This window comes from Narcine bancroftii, chromosome 3 (genome assembly GCF_036971445.1).
Source record: "Narcine bancroftii isolate sNarBan1 chromosome 3, sNarBan1.hap1, whole genome shotgun sequence".
Taxonomy (NCBI): domain Eukaryota; kingdom Metazoa; phylum Chordata; class Chondrichthyes; order Torpediniformes; family Narcinidae; genus Narcine; species Narcine bancroftii.
In genome coordinates this window covers 177,186,586-177,212,575 of record NC_091471.1, presented here as the reverse complement: position 1 = coordinate 177,212,575, position 25,990 = coordinate 177,186,586, and the positions used below count along the sequence as shown (strand labels likewise).

The following is a 25,990-nucleotide window of genomic DNA, read 5'->3' as shown; positions in this document are numbered from 1 at the left end:
TTTGACAAATCATATTTTTTTTTAGCTGTTCAAATGTCATAAATTGTCCTTGTTCGTAACAATCCTTGATACACTTGATCCCTTGAGTGCAAGGTTGTTGTTGGTGCAGCATTCGACCAAGTTTTTAATCTCCCTGCTGCACGCTGACTCATCACCTTCCTTTATGCAACTCACTAGCATGATATTGTCGGCAAATTTGTCGGAGGCGTTATCGTTGTACCGAGAAACAGAGTCAAAAGTGTAAAGTGAGTAGGCAGGGGGCTAAGAACACAGTTCTATTGTACTCCAGTACTAATGGAAATTATGGAGGAGATGTTCTTGCTAATCCTCACTGATATGTTGTCCTCAGTGCAAAACATGCAGACACACAACTAGGCATAACACACATAGAGACAAATAATGCATGTGCAGGCAAGTATTTTATCTATAAAAATAAATTAATTCATATTGTTTTGTAGAAATGATAGACCTCCTCTGGTCTAGCTGGTCCATGTAGTGTGTCAAGAATCCTTCTTGGACATGCCTGACAAATTCTGCCCCATTTATTCCTCTTTCAGTCAGGATTGCACACTTTTTTTCCAGACTGCACATGTTGCCAAAAAACTGAAATGGAATGCATTGTTTGGATGGAATACTTGTAGTGTTATGTAATTTTTGATAAGGTTGATGGAGGATGTTTTCTCTCCCAATGTAAATCCTAACAGATTATACAATTTTTGGCTCTGAATTCACATTAATTCATATTCTACTTTCTTGAGAATGACTTCCATTAAACTCCTTTAACCCTGCCACATAAATGACAGATCTGCTACTTTGTTTCAGATGATTCAGAAAGTGAAGATGTTCAGGTGCCTAACCTTTTATCTTGAATTTAAAAAGCCAACACTTTTTTTGGTAGATGACATAAAACATAAGTAATATAAATTTCCCATAATAAATTCTCCGTTTTCCTGTCCCCGAACCCGTGGGTGCCCTCTCTTACAAAGGTGACTCTCAGTTCCAAGCACTCAGTGGGAGAGAAGCAGGTGGCAGCTGGCATCAATGTGGGAGCAATCACCGTCTTCCTTGCCCATAATCCCCCACGCACCTGGAACCACTCTGGTGCTGGAGACAAGTGCCTAACCTTTTATTCAGAATCACCAGGACCGGACATCTGCCATTGTTTGGAATCTTCCGGATTTCAGAATCATTTTGATTTTGGTTCATTTAAGCAAATGCCTTGCACTTAGTCCCCGCCATCTGTTCTCACCCCCATCTCTGGTCATTCCTCACCCTTCCTACCCCCTATGGGCGTCTTTTGGCCCCACCACACCACCCCCCCCCCAAGGCCGATGCCAAACTATTTTGTGCCCTTGGCCAGGTTGAGCACAGAGGTGGGGTGGGGTTTGACATGTGCTGTGCAGGAAGCTCTTGACCAATGTGTTGATCAGGTGGAGGTCAGAAAGGTTTGGGTGGCCCGGGTGCTCAGCAAAAAAGGTGGTCGTCTGCTTGGAGCCAGCGGCCAAGCAGGGCACAAGGCCGTACATGAGGTGCAGAGCTGCAGGAAGAGCGGACTGTCGGTGGTGGTGCTGAGCGCTGGCAGCTTTCAGATGCCCCACCAACTCATCAGGCTGGCCCTCAGGCACACCCTAGCAGCGTAGTACTGTCCATCACCCGCCCCTATCTAACTCTCGGTGTGGCAACAGGGATGCAGTGCTGCTGAGCCCAAAGTTTACAGAGCACCACACCAGATCAATGTAGGAGCTATTAGAGTATAAGCATAAAATCTAAATGTTTTGCCACATATAAGTCTTTTCTTTGTTTGTGTTTCAAAGGGACAAGAATGGTAATTGTCCCAATTTTAGAATTATGTTTTTTAGATATGAATAATACATTTTTTTTCTGTGGAGAGGATGGAGCAAATGCACAAAGCAATTAACAGGAATATATTCATTTGATTATTTTTTTTAATTGTACTTTTAAGCACAGCAATTGCAAAATGTGCCTGTCATTCTTAAACAAATAATTTCTCAATTAATAACGTAAAGATTTTAATTTTCCATTGATAATTCATTTGATGGTATTTTTAACATTTCAGGTTAGTGTGTTTGACGACAGATGCTAATGGTGGTACATTGTCTTATGTGGGCCAGCTGAATTCAGATGTGAATTTGGAACTACAGGCTGCAGGTAAGGCGGCAGTACATTGTGACTGATGTATTTTTCCCCATGCCAGGATATTTTTAATGTATATTATCACTATTTAAGAGATTAAATATGCATCAGTGAATCATCATAACTTAAAGGCTGGGTACAATGAAATTATGATGGTTAAATTAAGTTAATAGGTGACATTCATAGAATTCTTGTCCCTAAAATAGAAAATTTTGGGTTCAATTCAAAATTCAGAGATTTGGGGACGTAATCTATCCTGGTATGATGAGTATTGTCAGGTATTTTTTTAAAGCTGCTATGTTTTTAGACAGTTCTAAACAATCCTAGTGCACAATTTGGTTCTTGCATTTCTTGGTTAACTTGTCGCTGTCAAGCAGTCACCCACAATAAATTTATTTAATGCTGTAAATAAGATTATACTTGTGTATGGACTCATACAATTAAGACTCGGAAATGTGATGCTTTATCATCCTCTACTTCTAATTAGACTAACCTGGCTACTGGCAGACAGGGTTATATATATGGAAGGGTGACATCATGATGCCCAGCAGAGGGCAGGCTTATACCCAACACTACTGGATACATTGACAGTTTAATTTCACTATTCCAAAAGAGGTTCATGAAGAGATTTGGGATGTCCTAAGGTTGGAATTTCAAATTCTTCTCCTTTTTCATATTTTGATTAAACATAGAGGAAGGCCACATCTCATAACAATGTCATTTATTTGGCTGTAACCTATTCTATCATGGATCCCAATGATCTCCACCTGATTCTCTTATTCCCCATCTTTGCTAAGGATGATTCACAGTGGCCAAACAACCTACCAGCCAGCATGTCCTTTGGATGTCGAAGGAAACCAGTGTACCCAAGAGAGCACACATAGTCACAGTAGAACGTACAAACTCTTCACAGACCATACTCAGGTTGCTGGAACTATGAGACCAAATGGGAATGGCAAATGACGTTTTATGTGGGGAAGTGTGAAGTCAGTAGGAGAAATCAAAAGGTAGATATTACCAAAATGGAGTAAGATTGCAAGTGAGCGAAGTACAGAAGGATCTCAATGTCCTCGTACATGAACCACAAAAAGCTACCAGGCATGTCCAACCAGGAGTAAAGAAAGTAAACTGCATTTTTGCCTTCATTGCAAATATGGAGGTTTTGTGGCAATTTTATCGGGCATTGGTGAGGCCTCAATTTGAATACAGCATGTGCTTTTGGTCCTTTATTGTAAAGAATATGGAGTAATATTGAAAGCAGAGCTAATTCCTGGGATGAGATGTGGCTCTATAAAGAGAGATAGAATAGTTCAGGTCTGTAGGATGTAATGCTGAGCAACCCTGCCACAGTTGGCGAGCATCTGACTGTTTCTAGCTTCCCTCAGAATTGCCTCAGATTGATGGAATTAATTGAATTTAAATTTATCAACTGTCTTGATGAGAATTGAACTCTAGATGATTTGTAATTTTACCATTATTTGAATCTACATGTCATGGCAAAAATACTCTTAAATGGACACTATTTTTGTCATGTAGCTATTAATAAGCAAATTTCCACGAAGATAACTTCAATTATGAGTGAGTGGTCTAGTGTTGGAGTGGTGAGTTAAAGGCTTTTGTGAGCTGAGGCTGAGGACATTTTACAGTTAAGGATAGCTAAGATCTTTTTGTAATAGCCCAAGGTAGGTAGTGGAGATGGCCCTTCAGGCAGTGTTGTCCATCAATTGCAGCATGTACGAAACATTGATGACCACACCTGCAAGAAATGGATTCAGCTGCAATTCCTTGTAAATAGTGTGAAGAAACTGGAGCTGAGAGGCAGAAGGGGTAATAGACAAAGTTTTAAGGAGACAGTGACATTCAAGAGGCAAGAGACTGATAATTGCGTAACTGTTAGGAGAGAGATAGGGGATGGGCAGTCAACACAGAGCACCTCTGTGGCCTTTTGCCTCAACAATAAATGTATTGCTTTTGATATTGTTGAGGGGATGATCTACCAGGGACAAGTTGTTGTAGTGATGTTTCTGGCACAGAGTCTCTTCCTTTGGCTCAGAAAGGAAGGGAAAAAGTAGATCTTCAGTGACTGAGTATTTGATAGGGGAACAAATAGGAAGTTCTGTGAACAAGATCTGTACTCCAAGATTATGTTGTCTCCCAAGTGCCAGGGTCAGGTTTGTCTCAGGCGAGAGGCTGGCGCAGCCAGATGTTTGTGCTCCATGTTGGTAGCAATGACATAGATAGGAAAAGAGATGAGGTCAGAAAGAGGGAATGTTGGGAGTTAAGAAGGAAGCTAAAAAAGCAGGACCTCAAGGGTGGTAACCTCTGGGTTGCTAATGACCTTCTTAGTTACCTTCTGCACCCTTTTAAAACCTTCCCAGTCCTCTATCTTCCCACTAATTGTTGCTTCCTTGGATACCTTTTCTTTTACTTTGGCTTTGACTTCTCTTTTCAGCCACAGTTGTGTTGTTTATTTCCATTCAAATATTTCTTATTTCTTGCAGAAACTCCAGCCATAGCTGCTCAGTGTACCTTTCCGATAAACTTGGGCCTTTTCCTCTCTCATAACTCTGTCGTACCCTTTATTCCATTAGTATACTGACATATCTGATTTTAGCTTCACCCTGTCAAACTGCATGGTGAATTCTATCACATTGTGCCTCCTACGGGTTCCCTGACCTTAAGCTACTTAATCAACTCTGGCTCATTACGCAGTACCCAATCCAGAATTGCCATTCTGTGGTCGGCTCAGCCACAAGCTCTTTCTAGGAAGCCATCCTGAAGGCATTTGATAAATTCCTTGCCTTGGGATCCCGTATCAACCTGTTTATCCCAATCAACCTGAAATCCTCCATTATTATTGTAACTTGGCTCTTTTGTGCATGCTTTCCTTATCTACCTCTGTATTTTGTGCACCATAATCTGGCTACTGTTTGGAGGCCAATATGAAAATTCATTAGGGTCTTTTTACTCTCATGTTTCTTAATCCTACCCACAAAGATTCTCTATCTTATGTTCCAATGTCTGCTCTCTCCAAAGATTTAATTTCATTTTTAACCATCAGAACCACCCCACCCCCTTTGCCTATCTTCCTGTCCTGATGCACTGTGTATCCACTGATATTTAGTTGCGAGCTGTGGTCTTCCTTCAGCCATGACTCCATGATGGCCGTAATGTTCAATCTGTCAACTTCCAGGTGCAGCTTATTTCTTGTACTGTGGCCATTTAGTAGTATTAGTAGCCTTTATTGTCATTTAAAACCAGTACATAGTTAAAAACGAAATTACGTCCTCCAGAAACCATAATGCTATCCACATAACCACGATTACACATCAGACAGCATGATGCCATTTCTGCTCAGACAAAAGATAAAAACTACTCAAGACTAAAACACACCTGCACAAAACTACATAACAATTAGTATAAAAAAAAAGTGCTAACAATATCATAAAAGATGAAAAACTAGACAATAGGCACAGTTGAGCTAATCACATTTCAGAGACTTAGATTTTAGAAAGTCCAGTGACTTGAAAAGAAGAACCGCCACACAGTTCACGATCATGGAGGCCCACCAGCTTCGGCACCATTACGGTATAGAGACCCCCACGGGCTTCTCTGCCTCGGCCCTGTGCTCCAAGATGACACAGTCTTTCGGACCTCCAGGCAAGGCACACAACATGGCCCACTCTAGGCTCCCGGACACCACCTCCACAGAACGGCCAGTCAGGCACATGTCATCTGCTCTGGACACCCCGACGCAGCTTCGCAGACACTCCTCCACGGCCACTGTAGCTTCCGGCATCCGGAAGCCTTGTCTCCACCACAGAGGCCCAACCACAGCAGACCAGGCCACGCCGCTTTTTCCACACCTTCACCTTACTTTGTGGTTCTTCTCAGCTTCCTGTTTCCACTGCACTACTGTCCAATCTTCATCATTTAAAAATTGAGCACAGCACTCCACTTAGACCGTTTCAGTAGCATTACGGTCTGGAGAGGCCATTGCAGCTGTGCCGTGCTGCCATCATTCGGAACCGGAACTACAAAACCAATTTTGTTTACGAAGTACTCCAAGTGAAATCCTTAATTTTGTGCTTGGAATTTTGCCCGATTGACTGCCAATCCTTCCTCACAAACTTGCAACACGGTTCATCTACGTGTATCTTCTGCCCTATTCACTGTCCTCTCATTCTGGCTTCCATCCCACTGCGAAACTAATTTAACCCCTCCCCAATAGCTCTAGAAAACCTGGCTGCAAGGATATTAGTCCCCCTCCCATTCAAGTGCAACCTGTCTATTTTGGACCGGTAATACTTTTCCCAGACGAGATCCCAATGATTCATAAACATGAACTCTTTCCTTCTGCACCAACTGTTCAGCCATGCATTTATCTACTATAACTTTCTATTCCTGCTCTTTCTGACATATGGCACAGGGAGCAGTCCAGAGATTACCAGCCTCAAGGACCTGTTTTTCAGCTTCCGAACTCATAATGTTCCCTCTTCAGGACCTTATCCATTTTCCAATCCTTGTCATTCATACCAACATGGACCACGACATCTTGCTGCTCATCCTCCTTGAGAATTTTATGATCTCAGTCTGAGATATCCCTGACCATGCCACCTGGGAGGCAACATACCATCTGGAAGTATCAATCTTGTTCACAGAACCCCCTGCCTGTTCCCCTAACTATTGAATTCCCAATTTCTTTAGATCTCTTTTTCTTCACCTTTTCCTTTGAATCAATTGAGTGCAATTTATTTCCTGCTCTTCAGATTACATCTTACATCAAGTGTACTTTTGTAATAACTAATGACAGACAAAGACAAAAATTGCACACAAAGCATTACAGATTTGAATCTTTAATTTGGCTGCTTCAAAATAAATATTATAAACTATTTTAGTGTCTCCACAGCCTCTGCTGCAGCAAGAAGGTTTGAGTGCTATTTCAGCAGGCAATCCACTTCTTCAGATTCGCCCTCTAGATACAGGATCACAACAATTACAAAATGTTATTCTCAAACAGCAAGTGGAGGATAGCAGTGGCATAAAAGAACTGGAGTCTGATGAACCAAAGGTACAAACGTGCATTTGAAATTTATGATTTTGTGTTGATAAAACTAGAAAGTTTCATCTGGATGATAAATTAAATTGAAGAACACAAAATATTGGTTATCCATTGTGTGTAAGGTGTCATTATGAGTTTGAACATCTCAGGCTTTTTCTTGACTGGGCTGTTGAACATCAGTCCATGGGTATTTGTGAAGAGAAATTTCCAAGGTCACCTGTTGGGATTTGTTCGGCCTTGACTGATTTTGGTGCTCTGTTAATGCTGTTTGCCCTTCCTGTTTTAATCTTTTGGAGTTTTTTTTTGTAATTCTTTATTTATCGCACTATGAACCATATCAACCAGTATATTTACAGATGCATCTCTTTAAATATTCACAGTGACATTTTCTCTTATTTTCCCACATCCCTTCCTTTCCCCTTCCAACCCCCCTCAAAAAACAGTAAATATTGGACATATAAAATACAATAAAACAATATCTTTATACAAAAGAAATACAAACAAAAAAGACATAACATCTACTTATTCACATTAAATCTGATCGTGTTTATCTTCCTATCATTTTAGGTGATGGAGGTCCTAGGCCTGCTCTTTCTGCCATGTTCCATATATGGTTCGCAGGTTTCCCCATTCATTTATAACTTTGTTTTTTAAATTATATGTGATTTTTTTCCCCAATGGGATACACTTAAACTTGGTTATATATTCCATTAATGTTTATAGTCATTTAGTCCAATGTGGCCATCTTATATTTTTATTTTCACTTTTCCACCTCTTCACCACCTACATCCCTTTTATCTATAACTGTTTTTTAAGTTTTCCTTTTTAATCTCAATATATAACAACACATTTAAGACATGAAATACCCCAACAATCCCCACAAGCAATAACCCTTTAACCCCAAATGAACCTCCCCTCCTTGGATTGCCTCCTGTCCCTTGACAGCAACCACAACTCCCCTTTCCATTCAGTTTGCGAACTTACTCGCAAGCGTCATCCGATTTCGCAGTGACCCTTATTCTCCCACCCCCAGCCCCCCCCGAGAACACTATTTTCCTAAACATATAACAAAGCTCTCTCTTTTTTTCCCCTTCTTCCCCTTCTCTTATCCATCTTTATATAAGCATTATCTTTACTTTATATTTTTACATATTTTTGTATATTTTCTTGCCGGTCATCCTTCTTGTCACTCCTCCTCCTCTTTTCTTGTCCTGCAAATGTTCAGCAAATATTTGACTTTCTTTGGGTCCGAGAACAGTCTATTCTGTTCCCCAGTACTGCTGGATGTCTTAATATAAAGTTATACCCTTTCTTCCATAAGATTGTTTTCATCGTGTTGAATTCCTTCCTCTTCTTTAAAAGTTCGAAGCTTATGTCCAGGTAAAAAAATATTTTTTGCCCCTTATATTCCAGCGGCTTATTGTCTTCTCTAACCTTCTTTCTTGCCTGCTCCAGTATGATTTCTCTTGTTGTATCTTCTTCTTTGGCTTGGCTTCGCGGACGAAGATTTATGGAGGGGGTAAAAAGTCCACGTCAGCTGCAGGCTCGTTTGTGTATATCTTAGAAATTTTACCACTATGGATCTGTTTTTGATGTGGCAGTTTCGGTACTAGCGCTCTATGCGCCCTTTCGATTTCTATTTCTTCATGTGAGTCTGTTATTCCCAGCACCTTTGGGATCTATCCTTTTATAAATTCCTTCATATCTGACCCTTCTTTGCCTTTTTTAGGCCCACTATTTTTATGTTGTTTCGCCTACTGTAGTTTTCCAATACGTCAATCTTTTGTGACAATAAATCTTGTGTCTCTCTAATTTTTTTTCTTTCTCTTCCAACTTCCCTCTTAAATCATTTATTTCCATTTTACATCAGCTTCTCGTTCCTCCACATTTTCTACTCTTTTCCCTATTTCAGTCATGACCAACTCTAAGCTTTGCATTCTGTCTTCAGCTCTTTTAATTTTTCTTTTGATTGAACTAAATTCTAATGATAGCCATTCTTTTAATGACCTCATTTGTTCTTCAAAAAAGGCTTTATCTAAACTTTGTCCTTCTGTTTTACCTTCTTTCTTTTGAAATTCTTGGTCTTCTTCCTCCTCTTCTTCTGTGTCTGTATCTATGTCTGTGTCATCCTCTTCTCTGTATCTTTGTATCTTCATCCTTTTCTGGTGAGCTGCTTCTGTATCCTTGCTGGGCCTCCAGCTGCTGTGACTCCTGTTGTTGGGCCCCCTACTGCAGGTCGACCCGCTGCTGGGACCCCTGCCGCAGGTCGTTGCCCCGTTGCCGCTCATCCTCTTCCTGCCCTTTGCGCATGCGCAGTTGTGCATCTCCCTTTGGCTCTGAGAGCCATTTTTGAAGTCCGCCGGTCGGAGGACACCGCTCTTCTGGGGACTCACCAACATCGGAGATCGGCCGCTCCTCTCCACAATGGCTCTCTGCTCTGGCGTGCAGGTAAGGCCTTCTTCCTTCAGTGATTTTCCTTCTTCCCTTTTCTCTGTTATTCTTACTTTTTCTCTTTTGGATGCCATCTTCTGTCTCTTCTCTGTAACTTTATCTTTCTCTTCCTGTATTTTGAGCTCTGTCTTTTCACACTTTTTTTCTTTTCTCTGGAGAGGGCTGTTTCCACCCAACCAGCCACTACTCCATCACGTGACTCCTCAATCTTTGGTAGTTAGTACTGTTTGCCCATCCTGTTTTAATCTTTATATTGAATTTAAAGAAAATGATTGATTTGTTGTTTTTGAGATTTTTTTTAATAGTTCTATTCTAAGTCTCTTCTCCCCTGCTGTATTTCTCATTTCCAACCATCTGCCAATCCGAACCCCCTAATTCCCCATCTCATTTTATTTGCCATACAAGTCTCCCACAGCATTTACTCTTTGCAGAAAATAATTGGATATTTCTCCTGCTATTTGTGTTGCCCACCAACTAGCTCCTTCTGTTTTTGAGTTTTTAAAAATGGGCTCTGATGTCAAAGATAATTAAGCTAGAAAGTATACTGCTCAGCATTATATCTGGTTGTTCTTTAATCTTTTCTACAAAAATTTAAAAAAAAAGAATTAAAAAAAAGAAAATCGCCCTTGAATATAACAATCAAATAGTTTCAAATTAATTCAATATTTCCATATATTGACAATTACATTGAGTTAATGCATAAAACTAAAAAAGAAACATCCAACTCAATGGGGAAAAAAGATGAAAAATACCCCCCCCCCAAAAAAAAATCTGGTGAATCTATTCAGAGAATAATTTCAAAGTAAATTGAAAAGAGTTTCTTCCTGAGTAAACACAACACACTTGGGGGAAAGAAAACAAACTGGAAGTGGTTCAATTTTGTTTATTAGTTTGAGTCACACAAAAATATTGAATAAATGGTTGCCAGGTTTTTTCAAAGTTAAAGGTAGTATCCAATGTCCGACTTCTAATTTTTTTCTAAATCTAAGCTCGACATAATGGAGGAAAGCCATTGAAGTAAAGTAAACGGATTACAACTTTCCATTTGAGTGATATGGCTCTCCTTTCCATCATCATTGAAAAGGCTACTATCCTTTGGGCTGAAGCAGGTGTTATCTCATTTCAAGGAAATTGTGTTCTCCAATTTGAGTACTTGACCTGTTGGAATTTGATCATTTGTATGAAAGCAGTTGTTTGCATTAACTCTCTTTCCAGTTAAATTGAAATCATTATTTTGCTGAAATGACAAATATGATTTGGTTCCTGATGCTCAAGTGGAGACTGGGGCAAGGTTCTTAATCATCCCAGGTTCTTAAAGTTAAAGGTGTGTTTCTTGTAATTGCCCAAAGGCAAATAAATTATAAGGCAGCGTATGTACCATTGGGTTAAATCTACCAGAGAAGTTTATTTGTGAAATACACGTTGCATTAAAAAAAAGTACAAATGTGATGTACAAAGCTGACAAAACACACTAAATGCTTTAAATTAATTATTTTCCATTTGTTGCTTTAATCTAGTGAAAGTGTGAGCTCATTTGCACAACGTAGGCTTCCACAAATAATAAAACAAAATTTGCGAGGTAATATTATTCATGACATCAACTAAAAATAATTTTTGTGCTGGATATCAGGGAGAACTTTTGTTGTAAAATAATATTGCAGGATCATGTGTTCTGATGTGAGGTGGTGATTCTAATTAGCTAATGGTAATTGGGAAACATGTCTTTTATAACTTTCTCTCATTCTTAATTGTTTACCATGACAAGTATAATGAATCTCATATGTGAAGTGTACATTTTCTTAAAGCATCGCTATTGTCTTGTATGGTATTTGAATATGATTTACATGATCAAGATACCTGTGGTGGTCCTTAATCCCTCTGACCGTGTGTTGATCTCTTCAATTCAGAAACGCAAAGGTGGTTGGCCCAAAGGCAAGAAGAGGAAGCCACCTAAAGATTTCACTCCTCCACGTGCTCCAACCACTGGGTAAGAAAATGGTTGAACATTAGTTGCCGGTGATGCTTTGTCTGAAGTTTATACTTTTAAATGGGTTGTTAACCTGCCACCAGCCATATAAAATTGACAACCCCCTACAATTTTTGAATGATTTTGTAGCTTATTGATTATCCCTGATATACCATGTTTTTTTTAATCCAAAACCAAATACAAATATTTTTAAAATAAGATTTTTAAAAAGTAATTGTGAGTAAATATAGTTGCAGATCTACATGAAAATGCATGTAATCAAATATAATTGAATAAGATCATTATTGTTTCCTCTTACCTAAATTATTATGTATAGCTAAATTGTCACAAGATCTGTTCCTTGTTATTGAAAACTTTATTTTTAGTATTATGAACTCTGTGGCACTGGTTCTAAAGAATTTGTTCCTTTAATCTCTTGTAACTGCCTGACAGGTATGTGTTATTCCTGAATGAACAGAGAGCAAAGCTGAAAATTGAACGACCGGAACTTCCTTTTACAGAGATTACAAAGTTGCTGGGCACTCAATGGTCACAACTCTCTCAAGAGGGAAAACAGGTGAAAAATCCCAAAGAGTTAATTTTCCCTCGTTAAACAATTAGAAAATAATATTTAGATTACCGTTATTATTTTCAAAGTTTAGTCTTTTGTTGCTTCTGACTCTTCTCTGCCCTACTCTCTGGAGGAAAAGAATGATTGGGGGGGAGATAGTTTCTAATATTTTGTTCATATAGGAATGTTACCATATAGACTCGTGGAATAGACTAATTTTGGGGAATTAACTTTCACATGGACACTACTTTTGACCATGCTAAGTATCACCGTTGTTCAAGGTGTCAGGCGTTTGAATGGCTGGGACCAGGTGGTAATTCCGCGTTCAGAGCGTCATGAGCTTGGATGGGCAGGTGGCCAAGGTAATCATCTGTGGTCGGGGTACCAGAAGCCCTGCTGGGCGACCGAGGCGAGGATGTGCCATCGGAAGGTCCGGTGAACGGGCAACCAAGGCAAGAATCTGGTCAGGGCATCGGGAACTTGAATGGGTGGGCAGCCAAGGCCAAAAATAGGGGGTTGGCTTTTAAATAGGATCAGCAGTTACACCAATATATACAGTGTGACAATCTTTGAAAGCAGTAGAAGCAGGTTAATCTTTCATGATGCCCTCCTTTCTTGTATTAACCCCATAACCATTGATTGTCAAAATAATGAATATGATCTATCCCAGCAGCTATTCTCAACAGGGGCCATACGGCACCCTGGGGCCACAGCACATTTTAGGGGAAGCTACAAACTGAAATCCTAAAATATTTTTTTGTTTTTGATGTGGTCGGTAAAAGTACACAAGAAACCAACTCAACTTGACTGCTTCACAGGAAAGGGGAACCCATAAACTTTGATCAGAATCCAAAGATGGCCATACCCAAAAAAAGTTTGAGAATGGCTGATCTAAAGCATTGCTCGTCCTTTATTATGGATCTTGTGTTTTTCAAACAAATATATTGGCTGATTTGCAGCCTTGTGTTTCATAATGATATTGCCTTTTGCTACTGAAATGCAAAGTGCTATGTGCTAATATAGGTTATAGTTATCTTTCAAAAGCAATTTCAAAGTAGCTAAACTAAATGAAGGAGGACGAAAAGTCATTCATTGGCTGTCTTTCTAAACTTTGGCTCTCAGATCTATTTGACTACCATAATCTGGATCACGGATCTGGAATTTTCACTGTAAATGGACTGAATTGCATAATGTGATCCCAAAACACCTGTTGAAATATTGTATCATTGGAATTCTAAGCAATAAAAACAAAATTTGATGTTTCAGTTGTAGTTCTGATTATAAAGTAAGAGGCTGTAGGTGTTGTTTTTGGAGATGCTGGCTGTACTAATTTTGCAATGTCTACATGTCAGAGTAATCCTAATTCTGCATTGAACGCATGCCACATGTTTCGAGTTAGTCTGTGCATAAATAGTGTGGACCCTTCATTGAGATTTTGAATGCTCTAATTGCAGAAAAGTTTTCAATATTAATCCTGAACCTCAATCTGGGTTGATTTATATAAATGAACTTTGCAGCAATAGCTGCGACTTCCACTAAGGGTTCTTTGCTTTACCTGGACAGAAGTACATTGATGAAGCAGAAAAAGACAAGCGCCGATATATCGAGGAGCTGAAGGCATATCAAAATTCTGAGGCTTATCAAGCTTTCCTGAAAAGAAGAGCATTGAACAAAGTAAAACGCCCATGTGGTAAGAGAGAAAATTATTTATTTGTTTTAATCAGATAATGCCTTTTTCTAAAAATTGCTGTAGTTTTTTGGTGGTAAGGATGTGTGTGGAGGAAGAAAAACATGCAATCCAAAACCTAAATATTGTAAATACTGAAAATACAAAATTAACAAAAAAATGTTGGAAATACTCATTAGGTCAAGAAGCAGCTTTTGAAATAATCAGAATTTATTACCAAGAACAAGTTATGAAATGTGCTGTTTTGTAGCAGCATCACAGTGCAAACATTCAAATAAATAAAAGTAGTGCATGGGTCAAAGTGGGAAAGAAGCTGCTGAGTTGCTTGCCTTTAGGCTCCTGTACCTTTTGTCCAATGGTAGCAGAGTGAAGAGGGCATGGCCTGGGTGGTGGGGTTCTTGAGGATAGAAGCTGCTTTCTTAGGACAGCTAAGAAAGATGAAGTTAATACTGGTGATGTCGCAGGCTGAGTTAAGTAACCCGCTGCAGTTTTTTCTTGTCCTGAGCGTTGGCACCACTGTACCAGATGGTGATGCAACCAGCCAGAATGTAGAAGTTTTCAAGAGTATTCAGTGACATACTAACTGTCCTCAAACATCTCACAAAGTGTAGCCATTGGTGAGCCTTCTTTGTGATTGCATCAACATGGAAGCTTCAGGACAGATCCTTGGAGTTATTGACACCCAGGAATTTGAAGTTCTTGACTCTCTCCACTACTGCGTGCTCGATGAGGTCTGGATCCTGTTCTCCTGACTTCCTCCTGAAGTCCACAATCATCTCCTTGGTTTTTGATAATGTCGAGTGCAAGGTTGTTTGTGTGCACCATTCAACGAGGTGTACAAAGCTGCAAAGAGCAGTGGGAAACTGGAAGATTGGGAAAACTTTAAGAGACAACAAGGGGTTACAAAGCGGGAAATAAGAAATGGGATAAAGGATTATGAAAGTAAATTGGCACAAAATATAAAAACAGAAAGCAAAAAATTTTATAAATATATAAAACGGAAGAGGTGGCCAGAGTTAACATAGGACCGACCCTTGGAGGATGAGAAAAGAAAACTGGTAGCAAAAAATGAGGAAATGGCCGAGGCAGTAAACAAATATTTAGTGTCAGTCTTCACGTGGAGAAAAACTGGTAGCAAAAAATGAGGAAATGGCCGAGGCATTAAACAAATATTTTGTGTCAGTCTTCACGTGGAGAAAAACTGGTAGCAAAAAATGAGGAAATGGCCGAGGCCATTGTGTCAGTCTTCACGTGGAAGACACGTCCAGCATGCCCAAGTGCGGAGTTAAGGATGCGAATGTTGGGGAGGGCCTTGATAAAATAGTTGTTACAAAGGAAGTAGTGATGGAGAAACTAATGGGACTAAAGCCAGACAAATCACCTGGTCCTGATGATATGCATCCAAGGGTTCTGAAGGAAATGGCAGAAGTTATAGTTGATGCATTGGTGGTCATATAGCAAAATTCCTTGGATTCTGGGCAAGTCCCGGCAGACTGGGAGGCAGCAAATGTCACGCCACTTTTTAAAAAGGGATGTAGGCAGAAGACTGGAAATTATCGGCCAATTAGCTTGACGTCTGTAGTTGGAAAAATGCTTGAAGCCGTCATTAAAGATGAAATAGTGAAACTTTTGGAACGTAAGGGTTCAATCAGGCAGATGCAGCATGGTTTTTGAAAGGGAAGATTTTGTTTGACAAACTTGTTAGGATTCTTTGAGGATGTAATGGGTGCGTTGGATAGAGGGGAACAGGTTGATGTTGTATATTTGGATTTCCAGAAAGCATTTGATAAGGTGCCGCACAAGAGACTTATCAGTAAGTTACAGGAAAGTGGAGTCCGGGGAAGTATATTGGCCTGGATTGAAAATTGGTTGTCTGACAGGAGGCAGAGAGTCAGGATAAATGGGAGTTTTTCAGGTTGGCAGAGAGTGGTAAGTGGGGTGCTGCAAGGGTCAGTGTTAGGCCCACGACTGTTCATCATTTACATTGATGACTTGGAGGAGGGGACAAAATGTGGTGTAGTCAAGTTTGCGGATGACACCAAATTGAGTGGAAGAGCAAATTGTAATGAGGATGTGGAGAGTCTGCAGAGGGATATAGTTAAGCTGGATGAGTGGGCAAAGGTCTGGCAGATGGAGTACAATGTTAGTAAGTGTGAGGTTATCCACTTTGGCAAGAAAAATAAAAGAGCTGAATATTATTTAAAGGGTGAAAAACTACAGCATGCTGTTGTGCCGAGGGACTTGGGAGTGCTTGTGCATGAATCGCAAAAAGTTAGGTTGCAGGTGCAGTAGGTTATTAAGAAGGCAAATTGAATGTTGGCCTTCATCGCTAGAGGAATTGAATTCAGGAGTAGGGAGGTAATGTTGCAACTGTATAAGGTACTGGTGAGACCGCACCTGGAGTACTGTGTCCAGTTCTGGTCTCCATATTTGAGGAAGGATATACTGGCTTTGGAGATGGTCTAGAGGAGGTTTACTAGGTTGATCCCTGGGATGAAGGGGTTGACTTATGATGAAAGATTAAATTGTCTAGGATTATATTCGCTCGAGTTCAGAAGAATGAGAGGAGATCTTATAGAAACATATAGGATTATGAAGGGTATGGATAGGATAGATGTAGGAAGGTTTTTTGAGCTGGCCGGGGAAACTAAAATGAGAGGACACAGTCTCCAGATTCGGGGGAGTAGATTTAGGACAGAGATGAGGAAAAATAGTTTTTCTCAGAGAGTAGTAAATGTTTGGAATTCTCTAACCAGGGAAGTGGTTGAGGCTGCCTCATTAAACATATTTAAAATTTGGTTAGATAAATTTTTACATGATAGAGGAATTAGGGGATATGGGGAGAAGGCAGGTAGGTGGAGTTAGGTCATAAATTAGATCAGCCATGATCGTATTGAATGGCGGAGCAGGCTCGATGGGCCATTTTTGGCCTACTCCTGTTTCTACTTCCTATGTTCCTATGATCTGTCTCCCTCCTGTCTGCTTCCTCATTGCCGTTTGTGATTCTGCTGACAACCATGGTGTCATCGGCAAACTTGTAGATAGTATTGGAATTGTGTCTAGCCACACAGTCATGAGTGTACTGTGAATAGAGCAGTGGGCTAAACACGCATTCTTGAGGTGTGCCTATGTTGATCGTCAGTGGGGAGATGTCGTTTCTAATTTATACCAACTCGTCTTCAGATGAGGAAGTCAAGGATCTAGTTACAGAGGGGGTTGCAGAGTTGGCGTTTCAGGTAAATGTAATGTGAATTGTTGCTGAACTGTAGCTTTATTACTTCAGTTTCAAAATTTAATTTAAACCAATGAGGTTTCAGCCTAATGAAAGATTAATTGATCTTTGTTCATGAAAATTAAAACATGCTTGTTAATTTACAGTTTTGATTCACTTGGTTGTTCAGCCTGGTGCAAATAATAACCTGCTAGAGGAATTCAGTAGGTTGAGCAACATGAGTGGATTCGACCTGAAGCATTGACCATTCTTTATCTACCACTGATCCTGCTCGACCCTCTGAATTCCTTCAGCTTTTTTTTTGGACTTGATTTCTGTATCTGCAGTCTGTCTCCACCACATTACCAGTCCTAATTCTGTTGGAAATTTTGATTATTAGTTGTGGTTGGAATTTTGCTTTCAAGATATCTTAACAGACTGCCAGGGTCCAACTATTCCATGTCTGGTGTGGAAAATTAAGGCACAGTATTGTGAATTAATACTGGATTTATCAACAATAGCAAATCTGGTGTTTAACTCACCAAAGCTATGCTATCTTCCTGCTGTCAGTGAGGCATTAGATTGTAGAAAATTCAAATTGCATTTAATGTAACATTTCTTTCCAAATAGGTGTCGAGTCTCTGGATACTGAATATGACGGTGAAATTGTTTCAATATCAAAAATAGGTGTAAGTATGGATTTTATTACACCATCTCTATTTTAAGTAATGAAGAAAAGATGATGGAAAACTTTCGGATACAAAACTGGTATCTTAAATGCAGCATTTAGGATATTGGTGCAGATCAGAGAGTAGGTAAACCTCTCTGCTTTTCAAAAATAGTGTCGTAGATTCCAATAGGAAAGGCAGCCAGGTTCTTTCTCAAATATTTCATTCTAACTTTCAGTCAGGAAGTTTAGGATGTACTGGTCAGATTTTGCAGATGTAGCTCTGGAATATGGCGGAATATAAAATCTGGTGTTTTCAAGCTATCCAGCCAAGGTTAAATTGTAACTTAAATAACAAACTCTTTATTTTTTGATCATGGAAGAAAAAAATTGGAGCCACTATTCTAAAGTGGCTCTTCCTCCATGAAATTTTCAATTAGATCTGATTGATGAAAGAGAGGCTTCTGATGGTTTGGATGGTCTTGTGTTAAGGTCAGTTGTTCTAAAAACCAGGAAGGTTTTTCAGAAGTAAAGTTGGGAGGAAAACCTCTGCATGTAGCAGATGATTAAAAGTCCGGATCGCTCCTAAAATAACAGTTGAAATTGATTTTTGTTACCTGTAGATATTTGAGAAAGTCGGACAATAATATGGTAGCCAACAGTTCAGTGATTGAAGAGTAGAATAGAATGGGTAGAATAGCTTGCTCCTTTCCCTATTTTTCCAATGTGCTTCTTATAATTCTGTGAAGTTGTGGTTGGCTGGAGTAAATAAATTAATTAAAATGGAGTAAGTAAATTAAGTAAATAATGTTTTTCATTTATTTGCACATTCACTCTTTCATATTACACATGCAGTGTTGTATGAAAAAATATTGAACCAATCATTGCAAATTACAGTACATTAGATAAATGTTTTATGTTCTTTCAGCCAACATCAAGCACTTAACTCCTGTGACTGTTTAAATGTTGATAATACTGATGAAAATGAATCAGCAATTTATATTCTAAATCTTTTGTTCTTCTTTCCAATTGAAAATAATTTATCAATGAACGATGAACGTAAGCATTACATTTTATCACTTGTTTCAGTAACTGCATGTGTTTGTTAAACAGCATGAGGAAAACACTGACCTATACTGCAAAACGTGTAATCAGTATTTCAGTTCACTACATAACAAAAAGGAACATCTTTTTGGAAGACAACATCTTCAGAATTTGACAGGTAAAGGATTTCATTGCTTCCTGTTCATGGCCTTTAACCACTTGAAAATATTTCATTTGGATGCTGATAGTCCTGGTGCTTTTATATTTTTAAATAAAACATGGCTTTTCAATTTGTCTGAACTGTATGTGATGGCTTACTGTTGAAACATTACTTAAGTCCATTTCAGACAATGTAAGTAAAACATGAAAGTCTGCAGACACATTCTGGAGAAACTCAGCTGGTCAAAAGGTGTACTTTATGTAACAAAGATGAAGGTACAGAACCAACGTTTCAGGCTTGAGCCTTTCCTACCTTGATGAAGGACTCAAGTCTGAAATATTGGTGATATATCTTAAAAAGAATACTGTTTGACCAACTGAGTTTCTCCAGCATTGTGTTTTTGTCTCAGACTACATAACTTCTAATTTTTTTGTCAATGCTACTAATTCAATAAACTTTCAAAACCTCAATTTTATTATTACAGTACCAAGATGCAGTCATAGGGGTTGTTTTGTGAATAGAAATTTCATATTTAGCACAGCGAGTAAGACACAGTACAAAAACCGCAGAGATAGATAGGGAGAGATCAGTTGGCACGGAGTAAAAACAACATAATTCTACTCTTTTGAGGTTCATTCTGATGTCAAAACTTTTAAAAAGTTTCAATGACAAAACTTAAGTGCTTAAATCTCCAAACTCTCATTCCACCTTAAGTAATCCTGATGCCATAAATGGTCTTTGATTAATAAGGGATTGCTTAAGGTGGAATGTGAGTGGGAAGGGAAGGTTGAAAACCATTGCTCTAGACCCAATTGCTACTGAAATATTTTGCTTTATAAAAATTGTAATTGGCCCATTTTCTTGGAGTTATGAAACTGTGCACATAACGAGTCAATTAGGTACGATTAAACAGTGGTTTTCAATTGTTTTTTCCACTCACCACCTTAATCAATCCCTTACTAATCACAGAGCACCTATGGCATAGGGATTCAAATGGCCTGTATCCTAAATAGAAGAAGTGTGAAATATGAGAATTCACTACCACAGCGAGTTTAGGGGGACAGTTTGAAAACCATTGGTTTAAATGAAGTTAAATTTGCCTCGTAATTGCTGTGTAGCTGTAGTAATTAGATTATCTATAATTTGTATTTTTCTCGGGCGCTGTTTTAAATTTTAATATATGTGTGGAATTGGATGTTGTTAGGTCTGCTTTGTTCATGAATGAGTGAGACAAACACCAGGCTGAGTCGAAATCAGGGTTCTTTGTTCTTTATTACCGGATTGTAACACTTGCGACTAACCATGTTAGTCGGAGAATGCATTCTGCCGTTATCAGCAAAATGGTGATTTTTTATACCCTTGGATATGTGCTTAGAACATCATCATATCATTACTTGTCCAATGACTAAAACTGTTGCTATCCTTTCCCTGCTAGCTTCCTGCCTCTCAATCCATCAATGTCTCTCTTATCTTGTAAGTACAAGGATGCATTCACATCTTGTTACAGCCCTGTACATTCCCATTTCATGATGTTTTACCTAACAGGAGTACAAGGACACCTCCCCTTCTTGTTACAGCCCTGTACAGGGTAACTCCCTACACATTCCCATCTCATGATGTTTTACCTTACAATGTTGAGGGCTTGGTTGGGAATATAATAATCTTTAAATGTAAATTGTCCATTTGCTCCTTTGACCCGTTAGGTTCCTCCACCAGATTGGTTTGCTGGTAAATCTCAGAACGACACGCCAATGAATACAACATACAAACATTTGCATGGATATTGTATAGAAAATGCCGTATGACTGTTTATTTCAAGCAGGTTGAACAAGAATAAGAAAGTCTTGTTTTAATTGCAGATTCCATGAGAACATGCTTGGAGTCCTGGCTTTGTGCCCAACCAATGGAGATGTTAACTAGTCTAAGATGCAGAGCCTTGTAGATTCACTTCATTGGTTCCTGGAATGAGAGAGCTCATGAATGAGAGAGTTTAGTTAGGTCCTGTCCATGCTCAAGATTGAAAAGAATGTGAATGTTCTGATGGCATGAGAGGAGAAATGCTGGAGACTACTTCCTTTGGCAGGATAGTCTTGAACTAGGAGTTACAGGATAAGGTGTGAGTCATTTAGGATTGAGTTGAGAAATTTCTTTCCAGAGGATTGGGTGGAGTTTGCATGTTCTCCTTGTGACTAGGTTTTACCTGGACACTGCAGTTTAATTTCACCTCAGAGATAAAATTAGGACATTGATTAGCTACTGTAATTTACCCCCATTGCAAATGGGTAGCAGGAGAATTGGGGCAATAGATGCGAATGAGACAGAATGGATGACAGAGGGGTGAGTGGGGGAATGGGACAGATGGGAGTGCTTTGAGAGCTGACATAGACTAAATGGTTAAATTGGCCTGTATCCTAAATATAAGAAATGTGAAATATGAGAATTCACTACCACAGTGTAACAGAAAGTCACTCTTAAGCCTATTCAACCTGAAAGGATTAAAAAAAAATTCTATGTCAGTCCATAGATTTGGCAAAGACAATCAGTCTTTATTACGTTGAGAAGCCATATATCCTATGTTTTCATCTACTGACAAACATTTTTTATCTCAAGTTAAAACATGCAAGATATTGGAAGTAAGCCCAGCTACTATTGCAAAAGAGAATATTTGATATATTCAGAGAGCACCGATGCAAAAGTACTGACTGCAATTGAAGTGTTAACAGTCAATCACAGTGAACTTTGACTTTTGTTCTTCCAAGTGTCAGGAAATTCTGTTTTGCACGGAGGACTGGAGAACCCTGTTTCATCAGGTTGTACTTGTACAATCAGTTGACAATAAACTTGACTTGACACCAAAAAGCGACTTGCTGAATTATTAGTATTTGTGCTGAAGGCTATGTATGTAGAACCAGTGCTGAGTTAGACATGGAACAGGAAGTCCAGTTTATGTTTATGGAGAAGTAATCTGAGAGATAAAATTTTGTTAAAAGATAATTTTTCCTCTTACTTTTTAAACATTTTTATTGAGTTTAACATCTAAATTTACATAGAAAATTTTAAGGAAAACACTTAACAAGTTATCTCATATACATACAAGTGCAAAAAAAAATGGATGGAACTACATTCCTTGATCCACATGAGAAACAAGTTATTGAATTAATCTACGATAACCATGTTGAAACCGTTATTTGCCAAATTAATCGAAATGACAATTGATAAAAAGTTTAAAAAACCTTAAACTAAATCTAATCTACCTTCTCCCTCTAATCAAGGTTACCTTTGCAAATGAAAAGGGAAATGGTCTTTGATTAAGGTGACCTCCAGATATTTGAGGTGACCTCCAGATATCGGACAATCTCCGGAACATTCAAAATTCTTAATTCTTCTAATCATGATAATATTCTGTGAATATGCTCCACATCTTTACAAATTGAAACTTTCTATTTTTAATGTTCTATCTAATTTTCTCCAACCTTAAATAGGACATTACATCATGTAACTGTGTACGGGTAAATAAAATTGCTCGTATGGCTACCAACGTGGCTAAGGCTAAAACTTTCTCCTGAGTTGCAGGCAGAGGTATATCTAGCTCATGTGAAAAATTAAACGAAGCAATTGATGATAAAGTTTGTAAAATGTCTTTCCAAAATCTCTCTAAATTTGGGCATTCCCAAAACGTATGGATCAGAGAAGCTTAAAATATTTAACACTTCTCACATAGTGGATCAATACCTGCATAAAAATTAGATAATTTAAGTTTGGACATATGTATTCTATGGACCACCTTGAATTGTAATAGGCAATGCCTTCCACAAAATGAAGAATCATTAATCAAGCTGAGAGTAGAGTACCAGTCTTCATCTGAAAATGTTATGTTCAAATCTCATTCCCAGTCGTTGTTAATCCCAACATTGAGGCTGATCTTAAATCCAATAAGTCATTATAAATATATGACATTAATCCACTGTGAAAAAAAGTTAAAAATGAATCAAGGATATTAGTATTTGAGATTTGAGGAAAATCAGAAAGTTTGGACAAAACAAAATGTCTAACTTGTAAATATCTAAAAAAAATGTCTGTTAGAAAGATTAAAGCCTTTGCCCCAGCAATAAAGGGCAGGGATTTGGACTGGATTTCTGGTAGTACATTCACTACCTGAGCAAAGGTATTTTCTCAAATTATGGCCAATTTTTCCTTTTAAGAAGAGTTATCTTCTAGGCCAGTTAAAATTTAAACATTTAGCAAGTACAAGCATACTTGAACTTGGCACTGGTAATCCCCTGATCATTTTTCAAATTCAGTTCATCATGCAGATAAACCCAAGCTACTTGAGGTAGTATTTTCCAAAGGACATCTTTTGGATTCCAGTTAAGTTTCAATTCCAGAATTGTATTACCAATCCAGCATTTTTACAAGATGTTTGAGCAGAATTTAAAATTATAGTCCCAATATGGTGAAACAGACCTAATTGGATAAAATGTACTTTCTTCTTCCTCAAACTGCATGCTAAGATGTAATAACTGAGACTTTGAATTTAAATAGGGGACTTTGAAAAAGAGGCAGCTGAGCTCTCTAAGCAGCAACAAGAGCAGCAGCAGGATGATGAGGACTCAGCTGATGATGCTGAGATGGCAGAACCCTCTCACTTGTGTGGCCTGACTTCAAAGCATAACTATGCATCACTTAAGCTAAGTTTCCTGGAGGAATATGTTTTCAAGCAGGTCAAATGTAAGTGAATTATTATTTTCTATACTGTTATTTCTAAATTTGAAGCTAAGATTAACTTGAGTTTTAGCTTCTGTGATTTAACTAAATAAGGAGAGATGAATAGTGTTTTGATGTCTCAGAATTTAGGTTGCTCCACTTTTACACTGAGGTTCTGAGCTGAATATAGAAAATGGTGGGAATACTCCACAAGTCAAAAGGATTTGAAATGTTCGCACTGTTTTCCCCTCCAAAAATGCTTCTTGATTTGCTGAGTGTTTCCAGCATTTATTGTTCTTAGTTCAGTTTTTTTCTTGCTCTTTTGTCATCTATTCTGGTTGCTTCATAGGATCTTTGTTTAGATAGAGCAACTTGTCAAATTCCTTTTATTAAAAAAGTTGAGAAAAAATGTATGGTGAAAATGTAATCATCTTTAAAAGTACTAATTTTGTAATGTTATTATAATGATACTTTCCTCTTATGACTGACAAAAACATCAAAAATTCTACTTTAATGAGCCAAGTTTCTTTTATTTATCGTGCATCATTAGAACTAGACATGCCTTAATGAACTTCCTGGGTTATTTTCCTTTTTACTTTGCCTTACCATGGAAATTGCTTCAAGAGTACACATCTGTAATTTGAGTTCATCTTGTCACAATCTGTAAAACTGTTTAAATTAATGACTCGTGAAATTATTCACAAATCTTAAATTTCTTGTGTGCTCCCAACAAATGAGATTATCAAAAGTGTATGTTTGAAAAAAATATAGCTGAGCTGCTATCTCCTGCATTTGATATTTGTATTTCAGTTTTTAGATACAAGTATCTACAGTAATTTGCTTGCGTAGAAAAATGTGCTCATAGCTTTTTGCATATTTGTCCAAATCTCTTTTAAACATCAAAATTGTGCCTGTTTCGACAGTTTCCTCTGGAAGCTTTTTCCAAATACAGAACACCTGAGTGAAAAGGTTATCCCTTGAGTTCCTCCTATATCTCTTCCCTTTTGTCTCAAGTCTAAGCTCTCTTATTCCAGAATAGTCTGCCATGGGGTATTTGATTTATCTGTGGCTTTCTTGATTTTTATTAACCTTTATAAAATCACCCTTTAATCTACCTTCAAGGGAAGAAAGACATGACCTTTCCAACCTGTCCCTATAACTCAAACTCTCCAATCCCAGTAATAACCTGGTGAATCTCCTGTGCACTCTGTCCAACATTGATATCCTTCCTATTAGCTGGTGACCTGAATAGGCCAGTCCTTTAGTGACTCACCTACATTTGAATATGAATGTTTAAAAAAGCAGGTAGTCTTTCCAGGAGTTCAAATTTAGAAGCAAAGGTGTAGACCAGATATGATTAAAATTAGTTGATTTAAAGTCTATTTTCTTTGATTTCTAGTGAGAGAATTTGAACTTGCTGAGCTTGCAAAATCTTTGGAGCATGTACAAGATGAGCACAAAAATTTAAATAAACAGTTGGTTGGCTTGAAGGTAATTTATATTATATTTTCTGTGTTCAGTTATTTTATTTTATAATTGTCTTCATGGGCTTATTCAGAGGTTTTTGAAAAAAGCATTTATTTTCAAAAACGAGTAAAAGCATGGTTGTGTCGTCTATGCCAAATGATTTAGATGTAAATAAAGATCCAGGATGACTTGATGAGAAGGCTCGAAGAAACCACTATTTTTAAGCTTCTGTTGAAAGGCTGCCCTTCAGGAAGATTTCTTATTTTTCTACTTCAGATTCGCCATCCTATCAGTCACCCATGATACCAAAAATTATGCATCTCAAAATAAATATACCTAGCAACTGTACATCGATAGTCCTTTATGATTCACAACCATGCAAATAAAGAATGTTTTTCTCAGCTCAATCCAAACTGGCCAACCTCTTATCCATTGGACTTGACTCTTAGTTCTAGATTCAAGGTCAAAGAAAATAATTTAGGAATATTTTATTTGTTCCTCGAGTAAATGTAAGCTCCTTGTATGCTATCATTCCTCATTCCATAAATCATTTGTCCCAAGAATCAAATAATCAAATGTGTCTATCTGCAAACCAGACAGTTTAGCATCAATCTCCTACATAATTACACTTACATTGGACAGTTTGGTATTGTCATTGCTTGTTGCACTTGCATGTTGACTTTTTGTTTATTAATTATCATGCCTGGATCCCTCTGAACACGTTAATTCACTTTTTAAAAATATTTTGTTGCTTTTTCACTGGTGGGTTAGAAGTACAACATCATTTCATGCATTGTATTCCTTCTGGATTGTCATGACCACAGAATTAGTCTCTTTCTCTCTATC

The 25,990-nt window shown here is 38.2% G+C and overlaps 1 protein-coding gene across 3 annotated transcripts in view; it reads left to right on the top strand.

Moving 5' to 3' along the window:
* LOC138757888 (SWI/SNF-related matrix-associated actin-dependent regulator of chromatin subfamily E member 1-like) overlaps positions 1-25,990 on the top strand; it is a 64,729-nt gene that overhangs the window by 24,586 nt on the left and 14,153 nt on the right. For all 3 annotated transcript variants that reach the window (XM_069925957.1, XM_069925958.1, XM_069925956.1), the window contains 9 exons: positions 2,078-2,169; positions 7,053-7,225; positions 11,575-11,654; positions 12,087-12,210; positions 13,768-13,894; positions 17,733-17,791; positions 18,883-18,991; positions 23,516-23,701; positions 25,077-25,168. In XM_069925957.1, coding sequence (XP_069782058.1) covers positions 2,078-2,169; positions 7,053-7,225; positions 11,575-11,654; positions 12,087-12,210; positions 13,768-13,894; positions 17,733-17,791; positions 18,883-18,991; positions 23,516-23,701; positions 25,077-25,168 — 1,042 coding nt within the window. The remainder of the gene's footprint in view (positions 1-2,077; positions 2,170-7,052; positions 7,226-11,574; positions 11,655-12,086; positions 12,211-13,767; positions 13,895-17,732; positions 17,792-18,882; positions 18,992-23,515; positions 23,702-25,076; positions 25,169-25,990) is intronic.